This window comes from Rhamphochromis longiceps, linkage group LG10, assembly GCF_057381845.1.
Source record: "Rhamphochromis longiceps isolate RC_006_pf linkage group LG10, R_longiceps_female_GT1.1, whole genome shotgun sequence".
Taxonomy (NCBI): Eukaryota; Metazoa; Chordata; class Actinopteri; order Cichliformes; family Cichlidae; genus Rhamphochromis; species Rhamphochromis longiceps.
In genome coordinates, this window is record NC_140566.1 from 11,705,712 (window position 1) to 11,726,352 (window position 20,641).

The 20,641-nt window shown below is 40.2% G+C and overlaps 1 protein-coding gene across 2 annotated transcripts in view; it reads left to right on the forward strand.

The window, feature by feature from the left end:
* nlgn2b (neuroligin 2b) overlaps positions 1–20,641 on the forward strand; it is a 73,023-nt gene that overhangs the window by 47,264 nt on the left and 5,118 nt on the right. Inside the window, exons 5-8 of one of the 2 annotated variants that reach the window (XM_085420164.1) lie at positions 14,890–15,075; positions 17,491–17,756; positions 18,057–18,210; positions 18,516–18,882. In XM_085420164.1, coding sequence (XP_085276290.1) covers positions 14,890–15,075; positions 17,491–17,756; positions 18,057–18,210; positions 18,516–18,882 — 973 coding nt within the window. The remainder of the gene's footprint in view (positions 1–14,889; positions 15,076–17,490; positions 17,757–18,056; positions 18,211–18,515; positions 18,883–20,641) is intronic. The other variant, XM_085420167.1, reaches the window with a different exon arrangement.

Here is a 20,641-nt window from a genome sequence, read left to right on the forward strand (position 1 = left end):
AACCAACTCAAGCATTAAAGCCTAATTTCATCTATTGCAGATGATGGAATTAGCAATGCAGTTCCTACACTATGTGGAAACTGTGCCTGAAAAAATGTCGGAGATATTTTTTGACAGATTATAGCTTAAAAGAACTTCATGCAAACATATCCACAGTTTCTGATGAAGTATCAGTTCATGTAGCAGAACAATAAGATGTCTAATCTAATCTTATAGACTATCCTAAGCAAAGTGTATCCAAAGTGTATCAATCCTAAACGGCCATATTGTGTTTCCACAAGTCTTGAAACGTTCTGGCTAATCTTGGTATCATTTTGGCTACTGTTGCTCACATTTCACCAGTGACTCTATGTCTTCCTGCAGCAGGCACTTTGTATTAAAACACAAACAGGTGTATTTTCTGTTTTCTCACATCCTGGCTTTTCCTTTTTAGAGTAATTCATTAATTTTTGTATTAACATGCCTTTCTGTAAAGACGACAGCCAGGATCACAGTCTCTGTACTTCAAAAGACACAAACAACAACTTAGCGCCTTTGGTGTAACATTCAGCAACAGAAAACAGAACTGCGTCTGTTGCTGTCATTGTATTTTTGTATCAAGGGGTATTCTGTTTGTTCATTTTTATAGAGCTCATGAGCCAGTGAGTGTGGGCTGAGCTGTGTGCATGTGTACGCCTAGCCCTTTTTGCTGCTGGATATCAGTGGAGTCAAGTATTTACATTTGGTGTCATCTTTTGGAGGTGTTTGCACACAGGCTCCCTGTGTCATTCATTGCGGCTGCCAGGTTGGGTAATCAGATCTTGTTTATTGCATCACGCCTGTTTCAACATATCAGGATAATGATAAACAGAGAAATGGGAGTAGTTTAGGATGGAGTCCAAGAGTTTCTGCAAGTATTAGCAGAGGGTAACGTGAGCCACACTGTTATTGACAATGCCAGCGGAGAGGCAGAGGGACAAGGACAAACTGAGAGTTAGCGAAATGAGGGCCCGGACCTGCTGCTTTACATGGCTCAGTTTCACCTTTCTGCGTGTTCTTCTTCGCAGCTGCCTGACAAATCACGATCATTAAAAAGCCGAGCCAAAAGACTGAGTTCACAATTTGGAACTGATATTGTTGCATAAAATTACAAGCTATTCCAAATGCTCTTCATTGGCATCCTCGTTTGCTTTCCTTACACTCACTTCGACCTTGGCTCCGGACCGTAAAGGTATTTGATTTACATTGACATTTTTGCTGTGATCCACATTAGAGATGTGTGGAGTGCACTCATGTGTTGTACAGAACGTCCACATATAATCATTAAAGTATGCAAGATGCACATTGAGAGAGGTGGAGATAGATCCTGCTGAGTGATTATGACGCAGTGTCCTCGATTCCTTTAATGTTGTTGAAAATTTTGGTATGTGGGCGAATGTGTGCTCTCTCACTCTGACTCTCAGATATGCTTTAAATGGGTTACTGTACTAAGGCGATAATCCTTGTGTGTGTGTGTCTTTTTGCATGTTCTGTGTGGCACAAGCATGTATGCATTTTTGTCTGTGTGCACACAAAGTCCTTCTTTTGCATGTGATAGAGTGTGTGTAGGCAATTGGTTGCGTGCCATGCGTAAAATATATATATAAATAATGCACCATCCATCTGCAATTTTAATAGCACTCCTCACTGACACTGTGCATTTGAGTCACAGTGAGAAACACAGGCATTTGGTATTTTAATAGTTTTACATTCTTGTCTTAAGTATTATCCCGTACTTACACTCACAGGAGCTTACACATGCCAACCTCATTTCATACAATGTCTGCGCCTTTAAAAGAGTGATAGGGAGTCAGAAATAGGGGAAGCAGAGAGTGCAGGAAACAGAGACAGATGAGCGAGGGAGAATCATGGAGAGACAGTGAGGGAAAAGGAAACAGAAGGGGGGAGATGGGAGCAGTCTAAAAATAAACCTTCAGAAATGCTTTTTTAAATCTGCAGTAATGCAAAGTATTCATTCGAACAAACCCTCCTGCATTGTGACCGCAGCAGCCTTGCACATGACTTAATGGTTTCATTATAGTACAACACGTGCATCTGTCAATTTCCAGCAAATGATATACTTTATGGATTTGTAATATTAATTTATCATGCGCCTCGTTGTGGTGGAATAAAATAAGTGAACCAGAAGAAAATGTCTGCAGCACACAGCCCGGTTCAGAGGTTCAGTGACAGTTGTGATTTGAGATCGCGGCTCAGCTCACCTTTTCCTACCTTCCTCCTGCTCCAGGCCCAGAGAGCCTTCTGATTTGTGTTGCATAGCCATCTGTTTAGACTAATTAACTAATTAACTAATTAATGAACTCTGGGGAAAGGCCCACCATCGTGGGCTCTGAGAGTGAGAACATTTTTCACCGCAGGAAGAGAGATGAAACGCTTCTTCTGGAAACATTTCTCTTCCCAATTTCAGCTCTTTACTTGCAAGTAAGCAAGTAACCTATTTAGGAGTAAATTCCACCATGTTTAATATCATCTTGTTCACAGCATAAAAATGTTGTATGTATATGATTTAAAGTTGCTTGAAAACATGGTAAATTTGATGTAAATTCCCTGAAAATTGTGTTTTATGTGTGCTGCCTCAAAAAAACATTCAAGTTTTTTATATACTCATCATATATCATATACTTATGTCAATTTGAGATAAGTTTAACATATTGCTTGGGCTGTCACAATAGCAGAAATGTAGGCGTCTCTAGTAGTACTTGTAGAAATACACAGATTCTGAATACGCTAGTTTGATACCAAAGTATAAAAAAAAATCCTATGTACTTAAACACAAGCTTCTATATAACAAAATTGTTTCAAATTCTTGACACAGTGGCGTCAGACCATTTTTTAAAATGTTAGCAATATATTTTTTTGGCAGAAGACAGACTGAAAAGTAAAAGCAGGTGCTGAGTTGGTACGAGCATTAGCTTAAACTACAAGCTAGTTACATTAGCTTGTATAATGTTTGCTATTTTAAAGTTACAGTTCATTAGCTTATTGATCAGAAAAGGTTGCTTGTTAAAGATTTAATTGGTAACACGTACAAATGGACACTGAACTGAACACTAGTGCTCAAAGAGAGATATCTGAAACCACTTACGGTACCACAGTAGTATAGCATCAAATCAGTCATTTTACAATTTAAGCTAGCAAGTCTTTACTAATGTTTTTATCTCTTGCGTTTTTGAATTGCATGTGTATTAAATACAAAAAAAATTCTAATTAACTCCCAAATGGTTGATTCTGTTCATCCGGACATAGCATTTTCAGTGGGAGAAACACTGTCACCCATCTGACTGACTTCTTCGGTCTCAGCTGACTGCAGGTTTCCCCAACTTTATAAATAGTACATTTGCACAATGACTGAAGCTAGCCCACTGAATGAATAAAATAGGTTGTGAGGTCAGTTCCTTGATCATTAGTAAGCAAATTATCATGACCATTGATAACAGTATAATTAACTGTTTAAAATGCTCTACTAATCTTACCCAGAAATGAAAAGAATGTCCTTACTTTGTATTTATAATTACAAAATGCAGAGAAAAGCCTTCATAATGTCTTACGCTGTATTATGCTTAGTTGAGTTGTTCATTAATTAGAGACTGGTAGGTAAAAATGACGTATCTAAAAATGATGTGCTCATGTACTCTGTTTGTGACACTCCTGTAATTTTATCATTTTATCTTTTATTTAATATGTTTTATTTTAAAATCTTGTGCATTGAAACATTTTTAGTGAAAGTCAAGTCAAACAGTGTCAGTGCATCCATAAATAGTGCATAGCTCAGTCAGCCTTCGGAATCACTTTACATTGTGTTGCCTGTTGTTCTCAAACACATCCTTTTAAATATGACATAAACAGTATTTTTAGCCAGTGCTGTCAATTAACTTCAGCCTGCTGCCTTCTCACCACTCAGCTCCTCTCTAAATACAAATAAAACACACCTCCCACTCTTTGCATCTAGACAAAGTCTTCTCACAACCCTCATTTTCTTTTTTCTTTTTGCCTAGTGATGATGCATTCACTGTAATAACAGAATCAAAAACTAACATTATCTGTTTGTGAGTAGATTCAGCTATAAAATCCTCTATCTACACTCTACAAATTACATATTTCTAAATATTTCACATTTCGTGTTATTTTTGTTCCTTGCAAAAGTGTGTTTAATGCTTTGCGGACATTATTTATAATGTGTATTATAACGTGCATGAGGCTCTTGACACATGGATCAGTAGCCAGAGACAGTTTTCAGTGAACCCTAAGGACTTATAGGCATATTGACTGAAACTGACACCAATCTGTGTCGCAGGCTGGTAGCCAAATACACAGCTGCACCAATCAAATAAGAGAAGGATCATTTATGCAGCTCCCCTTACTTGATGCTCTACAACCTACATGCCACACATAAGGGACCTTAAATTGTCCAGGCCTCAAGTACCTAAATTTCAGTCGATTATGACTGATTGTGATGTTGTAACCATCCAAAGTAGACTAACTATGAGCTACAACACTGTAAAACAATGGCATGTTCTTCTGTAAAAACCACAGGTCTGTATGACATCAAGCTTGTTTTTCTTTTACGGAACTAATCTACCCAGAATCCAGCTACATCTCTGATTGCTGCAAACATAGTGAATGTGAAACTTTAGAAGCCACAAGAGCGGTGTACCCTACACATATTACCAAATATATTCAAGTATATTATTTTACAGGACTACAATAATGAGAAACGATTAAATTCCAGAAGCTCAAATGTGGTTTTCTGTGTAATGTATTACATTGCATCTGCAATGTATTTTGGGATGAGTATTTCTTTCACACGTATTACAATCACACCGTAATGATGTGTTTTTGCCCTTTTCTTTTTTTTCTTTTTTTTTTTTACATTTTATTTTACAATCAAATCAAATCTTTTTATGGTTATAATTCACTTCGTAGCTGATTGGCTTGGTTCAAGACATTTATACGTGGTTTTTTTTTTTGTTTGTTTGTTTTTTAAACGAGGACAAAATTCACTTACAGAACTGGAGCGCTTAAAAAAGTGGGCAGTCACTGTTGTGCGCTGCTTTCCAGTGTATGCAACTGAAATCTATTCCTCTGTTTGTATCCCGTAGATGTTTATGATATAACATCAGAGATATTCAAGCTGTGTCTTTGCTCACAGTTGTTCTGAATTTAAATCTGAGATTTCAAGACTGTGCGTCTCTCCTCCCTTGGAGGAATTCAACAAGTAAGAAAGGAGGAACATTTTCTGGCAGTGAAAGACATTATTCACACATTTTCTTCTTTTCAGGGTGATTTACACATTTCAGATAAAACTTTGCTCCAGTGTCTATTATCAGTATTAACTCGTGATTTCAGGATAGAATTAACTGTAAAACTAACTGAGATATTTTTAATACTAGCGAAATGTAAAAAAGGTTCATTTATTTAAATAATTTAAATGCCCCTTTACATGACAGATAGATCTCGGTTGATGGCAAGATTTTTCATTCAGCTTGATGAATCTGTCCCCGTTTTGTGCCATAATTGGTGTTAGCATTCATTTGTGTCATCTACTCAGTGCTAAAGCCTTAATCTGACTGTTACCTAATAGTGGAGGCAGTGATTAAAGTGAAATATCCACATTTAAATACCATTATGCGTAAGTAAATGTAAAATTACATAAATGTTTGCCAATCACTTGGGCACCTGAACTGCCATATTAAGAGGCTGAGTGGATACATGTAACAAGTATGATTAATGACACCATATCATTAATTAAAATAGCTTCATGTCTGAAATATTAGCCCTGTGATTAAAATTGCGTCCCCTACTGCAGACGAGGCTCTGTTTCAAGACTCTTAATTCATTTAATTTGACTTGATTTTTTATTCAGGCAGGCTGCAGTTTTCATGAGCAATAAGGCGTTTCTGAAACAGAACTTTGAAAAGCTTTGAAAAGTCTTGAGAGGCAACATGATGTTTGAACCGCTGCTTTTCAAATTTGCATGGCAGCCTGGTGTTATTGCATGGCACGGTGCCATTTGAGTGGACAGTTGTGAGGAAAAATTGAATGAGATAAGTAAGGTAATAAATACAATGACATCAGAGGCCTATGGGCGGTGTACTGAACTAACATTAGTTCAGTGGAAGTGAAACCCAATTGCGTTATAATTTCATTTCTGGGTATACTTGACATACAGAATGATGCATAATTGAAACGGACCTGCCAGCTAGTCTTCAAATCAAACCCTTGGTGCCGACAAGGAGATTTAACAGATTTGTGTAACCAAAAAAAAAGAAGAAAAAAAAAGATAATCCAGCAAGAATGTGCAAGAGGTGAACTACAATAGCATCTCTCTGAGTTAAAGAATTTTCTATTGTGATTTTCTCCTGTCATATTAATCTACTGTTACATACACACATAGCAGATAATCCCCGACTCCGGTGCACAGTATTGAGTGATCCAATCCACTCTATTCTGCTCATCTAAACAGAGTCTTCAGTGTGCAAGAGACATTCACCATCTGCTAAGGGTTTTTTTCCCCGCTCCTTTTTTTGTATAATAATGCCTCTACCTGTGCTTCATTAATTTTGTGACTCACATATACAGAGACAAGAACGCTTTGTTTCCTCTTTTCAATCACCTTTCCTGTGTATATAAAATAAAATCTACATCTTTCCTCTGAATGTAGACATCTCTGATCATCTCCTGCGTGACGTCACAATGAAATTATATAATTCGTCCTTCACTGTATTCCTCTCTACTGTCTGTCAGTTAACATCTGACAGTAGCTTTGGGCAATATTTGATTTAATACCTGTTTCATGTCTTTCTTTCTTTTTTTTCCCTTTTTTAATCCTTCACCCTCAACTCCACCCCCCTCCCTCTCCTATTGTTCTTTCTTCTCTGTTCACAGAAATATGTTCAGTGACCTACTACAGTTATTCCGTTCAGTCCTGTAAATTGCTCTGCAGATGTTCCTATCTCTGTAAAGCAATAATATGGCTGAGCGTAGTTTTAGGGCTAAAATGTGTGAATGACTTTTACAAATATGGGTGACAACAGAGGATGTTCTGAATGGTGCAGTTCACTAAGAGAGAATTAGAGTAAAGACACAACATACCAATAACAATCTCTGTGTTGGTCTTTTTTTTTTTTGTATCTTGTCCCAAAATGAATAAAAGTCCAGCTAATGCAAATATTTCATCCTATTGTAGACGCAATACGATATCTATTGGGAATAATAGCTTTTATAATGACTCTCCTCATTGGCATACATTAGAGAAAGAGTAGATGCATTGTGGAAAGAGCTTTTGGTAACAATCCCAGAGGTATTGGAAGCTCCAGTTATTATCATACAGTTTGTTTTTAAATTTCCCTCCATGGTTTCCTCACTCCTCCTCTGTTTCTCTTTCATCCATTCACTTCACTGTCTTCAACCTGTATCTTTAGAGGTTGATGACTCTCCTCACAGTTCCTTGGCTGCTACCTCAAGCAAGTGTTGAATATGCATGAGTTCAGCTTCATAAACTGCTGTTCTCAGCACTAAAGTCAGTAGGAAACCCAACTCAGCAGATGGGAGGGGTGTGGGTGGTGGATCAGAAGGAAAACTTACTGAAAGAGAAAGAAAGGAGAGGAGGGAACTTGTTTGACTTATCTTCAATGGTGGAAGATAAACCGAATTCCCTCCCTTCATGTCGGCCTTTCAAAGAGAGCGGCACTAGAGCTAGCATGCTAGCACATACTGTGAAGTTGCCTGCATGTACATGCACTGACTTTGGAGTTCACGTGCATTTGCATGCTGCTGTTTGCGTACTTGAATATGGAAGTGCTTGAATGTGGGTATCCGAGTGCCTTCGTGAGTGCCTGTCCATTTCATTTTGCCTGAAGTCCTAGACAGTTGCCAGGCAACTGTGGCAGGCAGCTCAGCACTTGGCTGGACAGGAGACACTTCCACGTGCACATGGTTTTGATAAGCGGCACAGGTCAGTGGTAATATGTTACCAGGTCAGAGCCACATAAGGCTAAGAACCAGTCAATTGCTGGGATGATGCAAGGATAATACAATTACATAGTAACATGTGATATCTTGATTAGTGGGGTTAATCCTTTCAAAGTAATATTTCTGCTACAGCACTGAGACATGATTTCTGTTTTTTAATAATCCATCCAACACTAAACACTGCACTATAGAGACAGGCAGCAGCTGTGGTTTCTTATAAATTTGGTAATCCAATTATCTCTATATTACGATCGTGGCTCAAGAGTTGGGAGTTCGCCTTGTAATCGGAAGGTTGCCGGTTCGAGCCCCGGCTTGGACAGTCTCGGTCGTTGTGTCCTTGGGCAAGACACTTCACCCGTTGCCTACTGGTGGTGGTCAGAGGGCCCAGTGGCGCCAGTGTCCGGCAGCCTCGCCTCTGTCAGTGCGCCCCAGGGTGGCTGTGGCTACATTGTAGCTTGCCATCACCAGTGTGTGAATGTGTGTGTGAATGGGTGGATGACAGGTTGTGTAAAGCGCTTTGGGGTCCTTAGGGACTAGAAAAGCACTATACAAATACAGGCCATTTACCATTTTACCATTTACAGTTTAATCATACTTTTTTCTTTTCAAAATCATTATCACATTACAGCCATTTCATAACAAACATTATTGCCTGCTCAAGACGAGGTCACTCTTTGAGGTTGCATATTCTTTGCTTACTTTGCTGATTGCAGTGTTTTCTTTGAATGTGAAATATCCTGTCACAGCATTTGAGGATTAAATTCCAAAATAAAAATGAATGAAAAAACGTTTTAATTAATGCTCATTACAAGTCAAATGTTGACTTTAAGTTAACGTAGATTTTTACTTTTTTTAAGCTATGATAAAGTGACACATCAGCTGTCATCGTGGCTGGAATTTGCACTTTTTGTCCAAGGCAAACAGTCATATTGAAAGAAAACCCCCAAAAGTCAGCAAAATAACTGTGCACTCTGTAATGTGAATCACAATTAAGCCAGGTTAACCCAACACGACACTCCAGGCTTCAAGTGCTTGTTGACTGTAGTGTAAGTACAGTGAAGAGTGTGGAATGAGAGTTGTGTTGTGTCACACTGACTGTAGTAGAAAGGTCAATTTGGCAGGTTATCATCACCACTGTCATCATGGCTGCTGTTACCTTCATCAGCATCGCCATCACTTTCATTAATAATCATCAACAATAAAACTTAATTTGCTATTTAACACACTTGAAAATGTGCTTTGTCTGTTCCTACCATCTGTCCCTTTGTACTGAGCTATACCACCTTTTTTTTTTACAAACTGCCCTTTAACTCAGTTTCTTATACAGTGTGTTTCTTTTGTCCGCACGAGAAAACATCTAGAATGGGAATTTAGTTCACAAAACAATACTGCTTCAGGAGAAAGTATTATAACACAGTTTATGTAAACACACTGTGGCTGTGACCTTGTATATAGTTGCATACGCAAGGTTATGCTGTGCATTGCCCTGCGACGGTAAACATTTATTCAGCCACTATGCACGTTTAGGTGACATACTGTACAAACAATCTAGGATCCATGTGCAGCAGGGAGGTGGAAAACATGCCAATGCAATGTCATGAAACCAAAAATGGTTATTTTCAGTGTTCAGTTGCTGGAAACCAGAAAAATAATTGTTGTTTTGGGTGTGACAGTCACCAGTGGCTTATCCAAAGCAATTCACGGTTTACTACATTTCACCTTTGACAGTTGTCTGTCGGTTTTTGGCAAGATATTTTGAAACTTGATGCTGGAAGCACCGCATCACAGACCAAACAATGTTTGGCCTGGAATTAGTAATAAATCTGGAGCTCTGTCCTAAATCAGAGCAAAAGCCAGGAAGCAACAATATGTAATAACAGCTTTTTCTGCGCAAGTTATGGTGCGCAGATGCCCAAATTCTGGTTACATATTTGTGCCATTAGTTGTTCGTGACATCTGTGAAAAGATTTTTTTCTCAAAAATAGGCCAGATAGACTGTTGTCTTCTATTAAAGATGACTGGAGTGACATTGCACATCAGACTGCTTACTGAAACACTGATCACAGAGAACGATGTTTGTACTGTTCCCCTGGAAAAAAAACCTATACCAACAAGGTTCATTGTCTTAACTTGAAAGGTGCACATATTCCTCTAATTCCAGTGCAAAGTCCAGGATTGTGGCCAGTATTTTGCTCTGGTCACTTTGTGCAGTTTAAAACCGCTAAAAAGGGTTTTACATGTAGCCAGAAGTTCCCAGTCATCTTGATTTGTGTTCAGCCTCCTGGTACATTTTGATGACGTTGCTCAGAAACCTATTTGAGACTTGGCTGCATTATGTAAAGTAGCATGTGGTCATAAACTAGTCATCTTTATTGAACTATATATGGACTGTCTCAGAGTGTAAAGCAAGCGCCAATCTGGAAAGCCAACCAGCGGATGGGGTTATTTAGGTCTGATGGTTGCTTTCGTATAATCCAGCAGGTGAAGTCACAAATTATTGTCGGATAGAAGCAGAGAGCTCCATTTTCCTTAAAGATTTCCTGTGGATGTGTGAATACTTGAATGCTTAAGATAGCCACATTCAATGACTAGCTGTATGTGTAAGCAAAGTCATACCATTTTAAAACGTAAATCAAATGTCATACTTTCGTTTGGATGAAGCCAAGTGACCCAAAAACTCTGGGAACACATTTTAGTTCATTTAGACCAGGGCTGCCCAATCCCAGTCCTCGAGAGCTACCGTCCTGCAGCTTTTAGATGCATCCTTGTCCCCACACACCCGAATCAAATGAATGGCTTGTTATCAGGCCTTTGCCAAACATGATGGCATGCTGAAGAGGTAATCAAACCATTTGATTCAGCTGTGTTGGAGTAGGGATGCATCTAAAAGCTGCAGGATAGTAGCTCTCGAGGACTGGGATTGGGCAGCCCTGGTCTAAATGAACTAAAATGTGTTCCCAGAGTTTTTGGGTCACTTGGCTTCATCCAAACGAAAGTATGACATTTGGATGGACCGGGATTGGGCACCCCTGATTTAGACTATCCTTTAGTATTATGCTAGCCTTCATTTTTCTCTCAGTCAAATTTAGGGATGACAAACTCATTTTACATTGTGGGAAACATGGAGCCCACTTTAATCTTAAGCGGGCCAAACCAGTAAAGCCGCCCTTTCTGTCAGTGGAAAGAACTTTAATCTTTAGATATCCTAATATAAGAAAAATAAGTTATTTTTTACAGTTTTTCTACAGAAATGAAGAGAAATGCTGCTCTGTTTAGTGAAAGACATCCAGTCCAGGGAGCTGGGTTGGAGTCTTTGCTGGGTGGATTTTGGCCCCTGGGCCTTATGTTTTGAACCCCAGGTCTAACTAGAACAAAGCACCCTGGAGCTTTTGAAAGCTTTTCCTTGACCTCTCCCTGACCTCTGACACTTTTGTCCCTTCCCAAGTGCTTGTGCCCCAACTGCCCTTGGGCCAATACCTTAAAGCTCTATTATTATTGTTATAACTCTTACTATAACTATTTGAATAGTGAATCTGGAAGGGATACACTTTCTTGTAGAAAAGGCTGTGTTGAGCTGGCTATGACCTAACAGAGGTACATACATTCTTAATGACAGAGAACATCTGACATATTAGAGGGTTGCCAAATTAGAAAGATTACTCTAAAAGTCTTTTTTAAAGCCTCCTCAGTCTTCACGTTCGCATTTTAAGTTGCAAGTTTTGACAATTTGAGCCTTGCAATTGGAAATCGGAAAAGCCTAGAGCCATGAGAGCTTTACTGCCCCATTCATGCTCCGAGTCCAGCTAGTCCCTCTGAGTTCTTTCCTTGACAATTGATGTTAAAGTGGTGGACACTAAAGATCCCGCCTCCAGATGATTGACCTGCTCGTTTTGATTAGTTTAGCCGGGCAAGGCTTTGCTTTGATGTGGCAGGCCTGGTTTTCAAAGACTGGTGTTTTAATTCTTGAATGAACAGTCCTGGCTTGAAAATGGGTTATTATCATTCTAATATATCAAAGCCAACACATTTGCCACATTGCAAGTATTGTAAAACTTGTTACCGGTTAAACATTACATCTTATTGGCTGGTTTTACCTCGTCTTATGTTAGAAAGGCAGCACAGGGTTCAGAACGCCAAAAATGATATCTGCAAAATAGGCATAATGTATATTAAAATAAAATAACAGTATTCCCTTGATATATTTGATGTATTACAATCCACTTCGAAATGTACGCACTCTGATCCGCTTCATATTTTGCCCAGTAAATGTCCCACATTCAGATATAAACCATCAATGCAAAGCATCTCACACATGTTTATGCATCATATTGTGATTTTGTAGTGATGGTGGCATTCTCCTGTGGTAGGACTCAGGGCATGCAGTGGAACAATTATCTTATTCTTGTTTTATAGTACTGCTGTCATGTCTGCTTGCGTAGGCGCTTGCCTTCAGACTGCCTACAGAGTGAGGGGTTTTCAACCTTTGCAAACATGGTGTCGTGCAAGCCTCCAAAAGCTCAACGCCTCATAGATCAGCTGTACGTAGATGAGATGCTGGACTGGAGCAGGGAAGGGAGTTCACCAGTAATCGGACAAGCTTAAAGCAAAACATCTTTAACAACAAGTTAAAAATACAGCAGAGCACAGATGATGGCTGCAGTGGACACTTTTCATTGTTTTTTAACACTCAGTTTCACTTCAGCTCTTCATATGTTATGACTTTGCTCTTCTCCTGACATGTTTGAACAGCACAAGTAAGAGTAGCCCACAGGCTGGTTTTACCACAAACTTTGGACACTGTTTCCATTTGGCAGCAGATGCTCACTGCAGGTAGACGGGCTGTCCATAGCTCCCTACGGTCTACTAAGGCACTGCCAACAGGGAACCATGTTCAGCCCATTAAGCTGTCATTGGCTTTGTTTACAGACTCTAAGTTAACACAGTGCACATGGGCAGGTGGTGATGCTGTACCAGGCTCAGTGTGGATAGGTCAGTGTATTCACACTGAGTATATAATACAGTAGGTATCATAACAGTGCAGTCTGCATGCATCATGAAGTCTTAGCAAAGTGGCTTTTAAGTGTTATTAAAAAAGTTATAACATTGCACTAACAGGATTTTCTTTTAACACTACCGTAATAAGTTAGCAAGCTGGCTTCCAGACTCAGCCTGAACTGAGATCCATGTTTCAGTGATAACAGTCACTGACACAGAGTGACCAGTGGCACCAAATAACTACATTATCCTACAGGGTAATTTACTGTTTGCTAACAGTGTTGTGGAGAAAACAGTCAGAACAGAGAGCGACCACATTAGCATGACGAGATAGCTGAGCATCTTTGTTTGCCGCAGGTTACCGACTTGCACGGTCAGCCATTTTTTGTCCTTTTTTTCCCTAAAAATTCACTCCAAATTAGCCCCATTTTACATAATTGAGATCAAAACAGCCTTGTGCCTTATATGACCCTTAGATCTAAGCCATAATAAAACTCTGTCTCCATAAATCTTGCCCCCTGGTATTAGTTATAGGCAACAATCCGGTCGTTCAGTGATGACGTGACGAATCCTACTTCCAGGCCTAAAGTAGTCTGCGTTTAATATGGCTTTTGTGTTGTTAACATGTTTAATGTTTTGTATTTTCTTCTATTTAATCTCAAAAAGCTCCTAAAACAGTCAGTGATCACTGTTGACCTCCCTTGGCTTTTATTACCGCTAATCATTTATTTAAGCTCAGTTTTTAAAACCTTAGGATGTAACTACACCCCAGCCCGTGCAGTATATGAATGACTAACCTCGTATTGTGGATGGATTATCTCAATTGTTCTCTTGGCTGAAGTTTGGTCCTTTTACAGCATCCCGCCATGCGATTACATTTGTTCCTGACCACCGAGAACACTCACGTTAACTTTTATCGAGTGGAAAAAAAGTTAGCTTGTTTATATTATGCTAACATAGCTGAGCCGCTAGCGGTCACGTAGCACATCAAACGTCACTGCTGTTTAGTTTTCTGTCTTCATTTATGTTGGAAGTGATAACAGAGCTGTACGTTTTAATTTGTTTCCAAAACCCCACAGTCAGGACATGCTATATTGTATTTAGATAGAAGCTAGCAAGCTAACTTCCTGCTAACTTCTAACTCCGTTAAATGTCATAAATTCCGTTTTCATGGATGCCTGGATGTTAAACTCAATTGTTACACCTGGTAGAGCAGAACGCTGATCATTTTATTAAAGATGAAAGACTTTAGACAGTTTTTCAACTCTCAGTAATGCCATAGTGATCGTTTGATATATGGACCTGCAGCGGAGTTTAGGCCCAGACACGGCTAGTGACGTCAGACTTAACGACCGGATAGGAAATTGTATTTATTCACAGGAAGCGCCTGAGTAAATACTGCTAAGCAGACTTGGCTAAATCAAAGTCGGGTGAACATGCTTGAACACGATTTTCTTTTTCAGTATATCTTCCACCTCTACAGCCACGGCTCTGAGAAGTGTGCATTTTGTTCAGTTTATTTTATCTTGTTGTGGGTGTGCACCAACTGTGTAAATGTGTGTCCTGGAAGTAGGTGAAACATGCCTTCTGTTGCTCTCCTCCTCTCTCTGTTGACAAGTTCTCTTAACTGTGTTGTATTTTCAGCGTGGGTATTAAAAATGAGTAATTTGGCAAGCTTTCTGTGTGAAATCTCCACAGACTTGAAGTGAGTTGGAGGCTTAGAAGTTCCTGACAATGACAGGATGCCATTTTCTGTTTGTGTGGGACACGGAAAAAGATATACACATATCCCGTCTCTTTAAATCGGGCCCTGATCCTTCATTTGGGAAAATCTATGTTTTTTCATTCTTTTCCTGTCTGTATTTGTTCTAATTTGCCCTGCAGGGTTTCTGTGCACCGGGGATCAGTCTGCTAAGGGGAACTATGGTTTGTTGGACCAGATCCAAGCCTTGCGTTGGCTCAATGAAAACATCGGCCACTTTGGAGGAGACCCAGAGAGAATCACAATCTTTGGCTCTGGAGCTGGTGCCGCCTGTGTGAACCTTCTCATCCTCTCCCACCACTCCGAGGGTAAGGTTCTTTTCCTGTCCTTGACCGATTAGTAGTCACATACTCCACTCAAAGGGGATTAATATTTCAGGACAGTGTGTGGGTAATGTATTTCTTTACAGAGCATGTTGGTGCTTTTCAGTGAAAAGCCTAAAGCAGATAAAAATGCACTGCAGTATTATTCCCACGAAGAAAGGGATTCAGAGATGAGTCACTTACAGTTTGGGGCACTATGGTATTATTTCAATAAGCAGGACAAAACTCCAAAGATCAAGTAATTTGAAAGAAAACAAGGTTGTGAGTTCTGGAGTTGACAAATGGTTTTAGACAGTAGGTTTTTGCTCTAAAAACCATTACTCCCCTTGGGACAAAAACCCTTTAATAATTCCAAATAACATCATTCCACATGAAACTACAGTCACTGAAAAAGCACTGAGATGAATGAGTGCGTCTTCTCATCACTTTTCTGTCAAATTGGGCTTTTAAATGTTACAGAGTTACATATAGTGTTGTGAATCTAAACTTTTACTATGTGTTATAGGTGCATAAATTAGCCCAAACATAGCCCATTGATAGGTGGTTGCTAGGAAGCATGGTCATAAGCATGGCCTAAGATGCACCTGTGTGCAAGCTTTGTGTAATAAATGTGTACTTTATTATTTAATGTGCTTTTAATGTTATATAAGGCTTAAGACATCCAGCATTTTATTTTATATGTTGCTGTAATTTCTTTAATTCATCTTCAGAAATAGTTCTCCAGGCTTCTTGAAGGACATTTAAAGCTCTTCTTTGGCTCTTGGCTGCCTCCCCCCCCCCCCCCATTCTCTGTCAAGATCGTCCAACACTGCTTTAATAATGTTGAGGTCCAGGATCTGGGGAGGCCAATCCATGACTGATAGTGTTCCACGTGGTGTTTTTCTATCCAGGGTTAGCTGTTTGGGATCATTTTCATATTGAAAATTAAAGCCAGTACCATGCAGTACACACTTTCTGAAGGATGGTGGATCAAAATCTGATTCTATCACTTTTGACAAGCCCCCCAACACAAGTGTCTAGATGCAGCCCCAAACCATGAAAATGATTTGAGCCTGAAACTTGAAATTTAGATTCATCATTCTGTGGGACCTGTAACCATCCACATAACAGGTTCTGGATTAGGCACTAGCATCTGCACCTCATTAGTAGAAAAGGACCGTTTAGTTCTTGAATGGCGGATCTCTAAATTCTCGCCAGATGTTCTGTCATTAATACTCTCTATGATTTTGGTCTGTGGAGCTGAGAAGTCAAATAGCGTTTCATTACTTACCAAGAATTCAGATTATGATATTACTAAACTGTTAACCTTCACGCAGAGAGACTAATCTTGGACGGATTAAACAAATAAAAATACTGCATATACTGTAGGAAGCAGATTCTCGGTTGATGCAAGGGATTAAGTCAGGAAAAAAGTCAGGAGGTCATTTGCTAAGTTTTTAAGGTTCCTATAATACCAGCTCATATTGCATGGATACTTTGATAGTCCAGGTTTCCAGGTTGAACACTGAGGCTCACAGACTTTATATACTTTTTCCACTGAAAACACATATATTACATCAACACTGATCACACTTTCCTTTATGTGCTTTGTGCATTGCTGAGAATTTCTTCTGTAGAACGCGACTGTAGGTCAGTGTTATGGCAGGTTTAATAGTGGGTGCAATATCAGAAAAACACAACTGGTTGTTTTGCATAGATTAGCCCAACTCCATTTTGAAAGCAGGCTGAAGCAACGCAAAGTCAAGAAAAAGTTGGAGGCTGAACAGCTTTTAAAGGTACAGTGTGTGCGTGTCTGCATGTGTGTGTGTGTGTGCGTATGCCGAGGAGAGATGAGATGAGGCGCTGGAGTTGCAGCTGAGAGGCTTCTTAATTGATTTCACAGGGAGAGGAGCGGGGCGGGGCACACGCAGAATATGGGGGGGCTTAATTATTAATGACAGAATCTGCAGATAAAACAGAGGGACAGCAAGCCACTTTACATAACAGTGCAGCGGTGCAACAGTGCGAGCAGTTTTCTTTCTCTTTCTGTCCTTTTCGCTTTATCCAACAAGCCGTGCGCAGATTTGCCGCCATTTTTCTTGCTGCTGTCTCTCTTTGCATGTAAATGAAACACTTCATGTTTTTTACTCTGGTCTTCATAAAGATTTTCTCCAGCTAAGAAGTGCAGCAGGATATCTACTTCATCTTGCCCCTGTAATACTCTACAATTGCTCCTCCTCTAACATATGCATTATTTAACGTGCTCTCAAGGCCTTGGTGTCTTCAAGGCCTAACATAAGGCCTTGAAGACACCATCAGCTGCTAGCAAGAGTGTGTCGGGGGGGGGGCAGCTAAGCTGATGGAGAATAAGTGTTTGTATGTTTTAATACATCTGGTGTATATGACTGTGTTTTTGTATAGGGCTGTTCCAGAGGGCCATTGCTCAGAGTGGCTCAGCCATCTCCAGTTGGTCGGTGAACTACCGACCGCAGATTTATACCAAGATCCTGGCCAAGAAGGTTGGCTGCACCACAGGGGACAATGCAGAGTTGGTGGACTGTCTGCGTAGGAAGAGTTTCAGGGAGCTGGTGGACCAAGACATCCAGCCTGCCCGATACCACATCGCCTTTGGTCCTGTGGTAGATGGGGACGTGGTACCTGATGACCCTGAGATCCTCATGCAGCAGGTCGGCTTTGAATTCTTCAATTACCGTACACTGTGTGATACTGTGAGAGACAGAATATCAAAAAGTATTTGATCCGCTGCGCCAGACAGAATTCTGGCTCCCACAGTTTGACTTTGATTTTTCAATTTCATTTTTCTCCATTATAATGAAAATCACATAAAATCAGAAATTCAAACCTACAAATTCAGCAGAGGATGAAATAATTATTTAACCTATACTATATAAATACATTCCTGACAAGCATTACTGCTCCATTCTGTTTTGTATGTCATGCTTTGTGTGTGTTTGTCGTGACACCAGGGCGAGTTCCTCAACTACGACATACTGCTGGGTGTCAACCAGGGAGAGGGCCTGAAGTTTGTGGATGACAGTGAAGGAGAAGATGGAATATCAGCTGCCTCATTTGACTATACTATCTCCAACTTTGTGGACAATCTGTATGGATACCCCGATGGTCAGATCCTATCCCTATTTTTCTAGACTATTACGATGTGTTTCTTTCTAAATGTTGTCAACAGCACTAAGCATTTATAAAAATGACATCGATTTGCTTGTGAATAGCGACTACAGTCCTTCGTAAGCCAGGCTGGTCAACAGTATTCACAGTAAATTATGTTTCGGAATCTTCCTGTGGCAAAAAACATGTTTTGACCAAAAAATCTAAAAGAGTTCAGCCTTACATGCTTCCACATAATGTCGCAGACAAACATGGACTCTATCATGGCATAAATGCTCACATTAACTTCTGTTTTTTCCAAGGTAAAGATATCCTCAGGGAAACCATAAAGTTCATGTACACAGACTGGGCTGACAGAGACAACAGCGACATGCGCAGGAAGACCCTCCTGGCTCTGTTCACAGACCACCAGTGGGTGGCCCCAGCTGTCGCCACTGCCAAACTCCACGCTGAGTTCCAGTCACCTGTCTACTTCTATACCTTCCACCACCACTGTCAGACCGAGGCGAGGCCAGACTGGGCAGATGCTGCCCATGGAGATGAGATCCCCTATGTGTTTGGGATTCCCATGGTGGGGGCCACTGACTTGTTTCCTTGTAACTTCTCCAAGAATGACATAATGCTCAGTGCTGTTGTGATGACATATTGGACCAACTTTGCCAAGTCAGGGTCAGTATAACACTTAATTTCAAGTGAATTATGAATTGTGTATAAAGTATTGATTATATTTGTCACATATAACACAATGACTAACTCAGTCAGACTTTTAAAAGACAAGCCCAGTGATATTTCTGGGGATTTTACAGATGAAACATTTTTGTGTATAAAGCTTTATGGATCAGTCCTCTGTGTTGAGATTCTGAAAGACACACAGCATACAAGAGTTTCAGTAAACACTAACATAGAACATGACATTTCTAAAACTGCCGTCCTGGAATTTTCACACACAGCCATCTCTAGAAACTCACAGAAATTCACGTTAAAAGAGTTTGGAGGAGAATTGGTGTTGTCACAAAACCTATAGTGACACAGAGGAATCCCCCACAGTGGAAGAGACTGGGTTTCCATTTCTGTGAGCCATGAACAGAAATCTAAAGCAACAGAGGGCACAAGATCATCAAAACCCGAAAATTGGAAACTGATCGTTGCTTTCTCTAAATGATAGGGTCAGAAGTTGAGGACACTTGAGGACAGCATTAATCCATAGACCCTGCCTTGTGTCAACAGTCCAGCCTGCTGGTGGTTCAGTGGTGCAGGGAATGTTTTTTGGCACACCATAAGAATTAATTATGAATTAATTATGGTTTGAATGCCACATCCTGCCTGAGTATTGTTGCAGACCATGTGAAACACTATGTCATAATCACACCCACTGGAGGGGAAAACACTTGGCCCCACATTGCGTTGCTGAGCTCTGAAATGCTGCAAATGCTCTTAATTGGTTAAAAGCATCATATTTTGCTGTATGTGGGGAGGGCACTGGTTAGTACCGTTGTCACATAACAAGAAGGACAAGGAGTTACTGTCACAATAAAAAATCAATAGAGAGCCCATGTAGCCACAGTTTACCATCTTTTAATTGCTATTTCCAGCATTATGGTAAGACTGTTTCACATGCAAATGTTAGCTAAGGCAAATCAGACTCATTGTTATAAACATGGCAGTGAGTTTAGGGGACTTCACTGCAAGAAATTGATTATGGCCTGCATTTGTATAGCGCTTTTCTAGTCCATAGGACCCCAAAGCGCTTCACACTACATTCAGTCATTCACCCATTCACACACACATTCACACACTGGCGATAGCAAGCTACATTGTAGCCACAGCTGCCCTGGGGCGCACTAACAGAGGCGAGGCTGCCGGACACAGGCGCCACCGGGCCCTCTGACCACCACCAGTAGGCAAACATGGGGTTAGTATCTTGCCCAAGCAGCCAGGATGCAGCCTTTTGAGGTCTGGTAATCAATGCTTTGTTCACTGCTCTTGCAAACTGTGGCAGCCCAGTGGTTAGCATTGTTGGCTCACAGCAAAAAAGGTTCTAGTATGTAGTCTCTTGGTCCTGTATGTGCTACAGCTTCCTCCCACTCTCCAAAGACATGCATGATAGGTTTTGTGGTGATTCTAAACTGGCCATGAATGTGAGGTAGATAGAATGCTTGAAGTATATACAAAACAGCACCATAAAGTGCTCAGAGCGATCACTAGATCACCATATAAATGCCAGTCTGCTGCTGTTATGTCGATAACCACAGGCACCACCCCCCCAAAAACATTATGCATTTGCCCCAAAAGAATACCATCTACAATCACGACTTCACCTCTCCAAAAGGAAGATGTCAAAACAAGTTTTCTACAGAACATCATGTTATCCAACTTTTTCTGCCTGTGTGCCTATTTTGGAATCCCTAAGCTCCTGCACTGATTCAGA